Source organism: Carassius auratus, chromosome 11 (genome assembly GCF_003368295.1).
Source record: "Carassius auratus strain Wakin chromosome 11, ASM336829v1, whole genome shotgun sequence".
NCBI lineage: Eukaryota > Metazoa > Chordata > Actinopteri > Cypriniformes > Cyprinidae > Carassius > Carassius auratus.
In genome coordinates this window covers 8053901-8060694 of record NC_039253.1, presented here as the reverse complement: position 1 = coordinate 8060694, position 6794 = coordinate 8053901, and the positions used below count along the sequence as shown (strand labels likewise).

At 40.8% G+C, this 6794-nt stretch overlaps 1 protein-coding gene across 1 annotated transcript; it reads right to left on the bottom strand.

Annotated features, from left to right (window-relative positions):
* Positions 1 to 346: 346 nt before the first annotated feature.
* LOC113110917 (class E basic helix-loop-helix protein 40-like) lies at positions 347 to 3983 on the bottom strand. Its single transcript, XM_026275207.1, has 5 exons — positions 3648 to 3983; positions 3476 to 3539; positions 3176 to 3283; positions 2663 to 2786; positions 347 to 2434 (listed from the first exon to the last, which is right to left on the bottom strand). The coding sequence occupies exons 1-5, from the start codon at positions 3722 to 3724 to the stop codon at positions 1596 to 1598; spliced, it is 1212 nt and encodes a 403-aa protein (XP_026130992.1). The 5' UTR covers positions 3725 to 3983; the 3' UTR covers positions 347 to 1595.
* Positions 3984 to 6794: the final 2811 nt, after the last annotated feature.

Below are 6794 nucleotides of genomic sequence, written 5' to 3'. Positions count from 1 at the left end.
GTAACGCAGTTACAAAGACTTAAAAAAAAAAAATCAATTATGTTCTCTGCTTTGGGTCCGAAGTCTTTTTGGAGAATAAGTGCGCCACAAAACCTTATCAAAAATGCACGGACTTTAGTTAGGAGGTGTGAGGCTGGAATATTTGTAACCCTACTCTTATCGTAGTGTTTGTCTAAAGCATTTGCATAGACAGCAAGTTTATGGGTTATGTAAGTGTTACATAAGGACGAACTGTGATGGGAAAAACAGCGAGTTTTTCTCTCTCTCTCTTACAGCTAAACAAGTTCAAGCTCTCAAACACAGACTCAGACAGGCATGATTTCCACAGGAAAAAAACAACAACAACTTTATTAATACTTTTTCTTTAATGTATGTCAACAATACTTTTTTTAGACAAAATATATACATCAATCAACCTTCTCTTAGGTCCCAAAATAAAAAGTAAGTACCTCTTCCTGTACAAAACTAATATATTGGTTTTAACATTACATTCACTTTCTTTTGCTTCTATGTAGAATCCAGGATTAAAATTGTAGATATCAGCCATCATGTTTACCGTTAAACAGGTAAAGGCAACAGCATGAACCAAGATATGTCCTAATTTGACCAGAAGTGAACACAGAACATGATGCAGATCGAGTCTAGGTCCAAAGCTATGTACACAATCTCATGGCACACAGCTCTAAAACTTGTGAACGAATGTGTGGGTCACGTATCAAAAATACAGATGTACAAATAGTATAAACAAAATAATTACACAAGCAGTTACCTCACAACAACTTCACTTACGTGCACGAATGGATGACAAACTCAAAAGCTACAGTGGAGCTGTGATTACATCACTACTGTATTTACACGAGTGTCCCTTCTCCTTGTTTATGCAGGGAAACTCAGGCCCTTGAGACTCGGGCCAATCCAAAGCAAAGATGTTTTTTTGGTAGCATTCTAGTCTAAATGGACGGTTCTTATCAGTTAAAGCGGTCACAGAAGCATAAGAGAGTGGAGCTTCCTGAGCAAGCACCACGGCACAGAGAAATGTCCAAAAAAAGCAGCATCTACAGGGGTGATGTTTTATTACAAAAATTATTTTTCGTTTACATTCAACAAATGAAAAGGTGCTTGTGCAAAGGGAAAAGGCTTTGTCATTGGGGGACCATCTGCACGTCACATTCTGGGTTATTGTTTTGTATTGTTCTCAACTTAAACATTCGGCGTAAGTGCAAAGAGCAGCCGTTTACCAACCCCAGGTCCTTCTTCTCCAAGGACAGAGCTCACTTCTTCACAGTGCTGTGCACGAGGCCTCCTTTACCCGTCTGTCCACGTGGACCGTTCCATCTCTGGGTGTTTTCTGCTGGTTGTGGAGGGAGTTGATAAGTTGTGTGAGAGTCTATATGTGTCTCTGCATTTGGAGGGAGGCCGGCGTACGTCTGAGAGGAATCAGAACAGCTGTTTGCCGTACTTGAGGGTGCGTCTTTGAACTTTGCTTTTGCAGCCTCTTCAACCGAACCCTCTTTGGGAGCTTATTCAGCAGGGAAGTCCACTCTCAAGACCAAGACATTCAGAGAGCGGGTTATTGTGGACCCTAGAGTGAGTCCTCAGTCTTTGGTTTCCAGGTTTAATGGGGGAACTTGTTTCAGGGCCTGCAGGAGTGCAGGAGAGTCCATGGGGGTCATAGTGGTGATGGGGGAGCCCACTCTTGAGGACATGACCAGGGATGAGGGGAGTTTCTCGGGGGAGATACCCTCCGGGGAGCTGCCGAGGCCTTGGTACAACATGGGCATGGCTCCGGGATACCAACACTTCTCCAGCATGGGCAAGTATGCTGCAGCTGCTCCATGCGGAAAGAGGTAGAAGGGCATGCAAAGGGGCTGGTGTGGAGAGAAGCTCATGTAGGGGCTGTGGCTACCCACTATATCTGTCCCCGACAGAGATTCATCTTCTGAAGAGTCAGACCTCTGCCGCTTGGTCTGCGGCTCATCCAGCTCCTCTTTAATGTTGCCACCGTGCTTGAGATCTCCGGCATCTTTGCTGTAGTAGACTGACCGTTGGGCTTTCAGTTCACGCTTCTCAAGCTCACCCCCGTAGCCACTGTCGGTATCCGTATCGCTCCCACTTTGCTCACTGCTGTGGGGATAAGTCCTCTGAATGACGGGCACGCAGTTTTTGGCGTGACCCTCTGCCACTTTCGGCTGTGGGCTTGCTGGTTTCTCCCTGATTTCTGGAGCTTTGGGAGTGGGCTCGTCTAGATGAGGACTTGTCGGGCTTTGAATGAACTCAGATGCCACTTTTTGAAGGTGGTTGATTATGTGAGTTGGTGTCAGGTCATGCACGGTCTCCTGATTGGCCAGGAACTGAAGAACCTCCTTGGCACACAAGTGGAACCCGGAACGGAACATCTCCTCGCTGTTTTCTGAATGCCCATTGCCCTGTTCACCTGCAATAAAACCATAAAGTTTAGAAACCATGTCAACTTTTTCCTTCACAACAGTCCTCTAAGCCAGATCATTCACTGCGTTGCGCAAGCGTGTCTCAATTTCTTTATTTTGTAATGCACCCAAAAACAAATGAATGGGGAGGGGAGGTGAAAAGTTCAGCAGGGCCACTTCCTGCGACACAGTCACACTTTTAGTGTGCCGCTCCTTTTGCATGATCGAAAACTCACCGATTTGGATTCCATTCTGCAAGGAAATGATCTTCTGTTGCTGCTGCTCCAGCAGGTTGTTAAGGGCTTTCACATGCTTGAGTGTGAGCTCCAACACAACAGCCTTCTCCAAGTGTCCCAGAGTCTAAAACAGGAAGAGCTCAGATAAGCATGTTGATCTTTCTTATGTAACACTCTCCGCAGCGGCTCAGAGAGGACAAACCTGCGCGGGAAAGGAACAGAGACACTCCTCTGCGCTCACCAGTGCATGCGCGTGTGCGTGCAAGTAATATTTTGATATTCCACATGACAATATAACATGCTTTGTTGACATGTGAATAATTAACTAAAGCCAGATTCACAAGATGGAGTGCAAGTGAAAGTTAATAATATATTAAAAATGTATATCAAGCACATTACAGTAGGTGACTAATCCAAAAGCAGGACAAAAATGATTTATTCATAATCAACAAGCAGATGGCGCTTTAGACTACAACAAAGTGAGGTGAGCCGATCCACTCCCATATTACTTACAGTGAGTTTAAGGTGTTCGGGCAGCAAATCCTTCAACTGGGCGATGCACTCGTTTATTCTGTCTCTCCTTTTCTTCTCGATCAATCGGTGAGGCAATTTGTATGTATCCTGGGGGTTAGTTATACAAATTTTATATTAATTTCCATGCGGAGAAAAAACATCAATAACAAAGCAAAACTACAGAAATGTGAAGTGTGCATTATAAATATTGTTTAAAACACCAAAATAAACTTATATCCAACAAACGTTGCAAGTAAAAGTGTGCGCGATCATGTTTGTGCGTAATTGCGCATTTCGTACCTTGCTGTCCTCGCTGCGCTTCATTCCCCGCCGGGATTTATACACATACATGGGAAAGTCCATTCTATAAAATACAATAAAATAAATAATTAAATAAAACAGACAATAAGATATTTAGCTCCCCGGAAAGCTTTCAGAGACATAAATACGCAACAACTTGAGACTGACTTACCCTTGCATGTCAGAGATATCCATAGAGCCGTGTTTGGCCATGCATGGAGGAGGCTGAGCACTGGTAATCCTTTCCATTTTACCCTATTAATACGTCTTACTGATGTAAGAATAGGGTAGATTTAATGAAAATAAAAAATATATATATATGCGTATATATAAAAATAAAAAAGCAGATCCTTTATTCTCTCATAAAAGTCCACATGTATTTTCCTCGAAAAAAGTAGTTTTGGTTCCAGATACGCTGTCTCAAAACTAGGACGCAGAAGTGATGTTGTGAGGTGGAGGTGCAGGAGGCATTTGTCTGCTCCGGTGCTGGTTAAATGAGTGTATGTGGGTGGATCTGAAGTACGTGTTAAATAAACCCTGTGACTGCAGACACGTCTCGAGCACCAGTCACATGAGCCTCACGTGTGTGACGGCGCTTTGAGAGCTCAACCCATTTAGAGTAGACCGCCCGCCTTCCCCTGTCCCGTGTCCCACCATGCTGCTGCTCTCTCTCTCTCTCTCTCTCTCTCTCTCTCTCTCTCTCTCTCTCTCTCTCTCTCTCTCAGCGCACAATAACAGCTCGTCTAAGGAACGTGTGTTATGACTGACTTGAAATTATGTTATGATGTAGATATAGGCAGAACGTTCAGAGTATTTTATCTAGACTACCCTACCATCAAAAACAGCATCAAAATATGTATTTACCGTCGTAATTATGATGGTACTTCCGACTTATTTGCCATCGTTATTATGTCAGAACATCACATTTGAAAGAAGCGTGTGTGTAAAATATAAATAAATGCACGTATGATTATAAGGGTGTATAAATTAATACTTAAAATTAAACACATACTTTAAAATATTTTTGTTTTCGACCTACTCTCAAATCTAGCAAATTTCACCAAACAAACGTGAGCTGTGTTTGCATAAAGGATTGTGTTGCTTTACAAACACGCGAGCGCGGGTCAGTGCGTGCGTGCGTGCAGTGGATAGAAACTGATGTCGGATGAGTGATGTCCAGAGCACCTGTTGCTCCATCGAAGGACAAATGCAAGTTTCATTAACAAATTTCCCCTGACATGATACTGGCACACTAGCGAGCACGGCGCCGTTGTTATGGTTACACAATAGTAACAGATGCGCGCCGTTACTTCACACCGGGAGCACTTGGTGCTGCACGTGCAGCCGCTTATGGCTCTCTCGTGCTGCGGCTCGGTTTGTTGTGGCCGGTTGTACTCGGCGGCGGTCACGTTGAACTCCTCATGGCGGCGCAGGGAGAGGGCGGAGGCGGAGGACCGGCTGAATCACCGGGACTGACATCACCCGGTTATTTTAGTTCCGAGCGCGGTAAGATGAAACGTGCCAATGGCGGCTGCGGTGCTTTCACGCGCTTTTCACGCCACGTATAAAGAATTAGGTAGCATTTACTTTGCTAGGTCCATGTTACAATATAACATACTGCTAAAATGAATAACCTTATCAACAAGAAAACCAGTGTGATGCATAAAATGCACATATAATCGGCACAAAATTAGTGATTTTGGTTCATGTTTTCTCTCACCAAAATAACTTATTTTATTGAATAAATTCATTAATTAAGTAATTAATTCGTTCATTCATTGGAATGTATAATTTGATTTATTTATAAAAATAGCCAAAAATTGAACAAACTGAATAATGGACGCAAGGAAAATGTGACCCTTGGTTTTGAGGTCTGCTCATAAAATATAGTTAAAAATTTACATTCTAATAGAACTGGTGGAAAGAAGTGGGAGTTTTTCTCTCCAAGTACAGCAAAAGGATGACAAAGCATCCTTCAGCACAGGCGGAGTTCATGAGACACTTCCTTCAGTCACTTAATAAACAGAATGCATTGCCTATTTTGGTTGCACATGGAAAGGAAAGACAAAAGCAGATTTGTGATGTGTCCTTGAGGCATTGGGTGTAATCTAGGTTTTTACAGGTTCACACTTTAGTGTGAATACTGAGAAATATAAACCTGTGCTTAATATGCAGATAGTACTTGGAACTGACAACAAGAAAAAACCCTGAAAGGCTAATGCAATAAACTACAAATGCAACGTGTTTTAAATGGATAATTTCACAGTTGGACAATATATTAGTCCCTTTTATTACATAAGTGGAACAAGAATTTTAATAGGTCATGTGATAACGGAACAGTTTGGTTGGTTTAGTCTTAAACAGCCTGCTGTCCCAATGCCAATTGAGTTTCACACTGTGTTGTGTGTGTTTTTTCCAGGGCTGTTTTCTTCGTTTAAGGAAAGTCCCCTCATTTGACTGCAAATATGTTAACCTAATATTCAGTTTAGGTGTGTTATTATTGCTTTAAGAAAAGGAATGCTGCAAAGACGTCATCAAGGGATAATGCATTTCAGGAACACTTTACATAAATGTTCGTCATTTGCATTTTATATACATTCAAGTTAAAATAGCAGCAATATTAAATTTTTTTTTAGCAAATAGTATATATAAAGTTCATGCTCTTTCTAATTAACCCTCATATTAAGGATCAATAAGGCAAGAATTATATATATATATAATATTATATATATATATATTTTTTTTTTCTTTTTTTTTCTCCACGAAAAGCACATTTAATTGACTTTTTGTAAAGAAATGCACTTGTGAATTTAAAATGTGAAAAATATATGCAAAATACTTTGTATAAGTTTTGCATTTTGTGAAAAACAAAGTTAAAAGGTTGTTAAATGCAGCTTTAAAAAAAAATCATATGTTCATACAATTTTTTTTTTTTTTTTTTTTTTTTAATGTGTGAGATGTATTGAAGCTTCTTGGAAGTTTAAAGTTTTTTTATTTTTTTTCTCTCCAAAATGTGATTAGTGAATTGTATTTTATTCATTCAGTTGTATCCAATTAGGGTCAGTCTGACACAGAGCAATAATCATACCCAGAATTTGGGTCTAATTATCCCTTTAATTGTTTTTTATAAATGAGCCTGGTTAGAACATTTGAACAAAATGTTACGAACATACAGTACCACTCGCAAAGTACTCTCACTCTCTTTGAGTGTAAAAATGACTAATAGATTATCATGCTCATACCTTCCTGGTTAAATGAGAAGCGTGTGCAATGTCCTGAGGCTGACTGTTGAAACAGCTCTAATATTGACTTTATAATA

What these genes read in the sequence shown, in the direction of transcription:
- LOC113110917 (XM_026275207.1), bottom strand. Translation starts at nt 3,724, where the DNA reads ATGGAAAGGATTACCAGTGCTCAGCCTCCTCCATGCATGGCCAAACAC. An exon ending in CCGAACACCTTAAACTCACT is followed by an intron (nt 2,787 to 3,175) that starts GTAAGTAATATG and finishes TTCCTGTTTTAG; the next exon opens with ACTCTGGGACACTTGGAGAA. An exon ending in GCAGAATGGAATCCAAATCG is followed by an intron (nt 2,435 to 2,662) that starts GTGAGTTTTCGA and finishes GTTTTATTGCAG; the next exon opens with GTGAACAGGGCAATGGGCAT.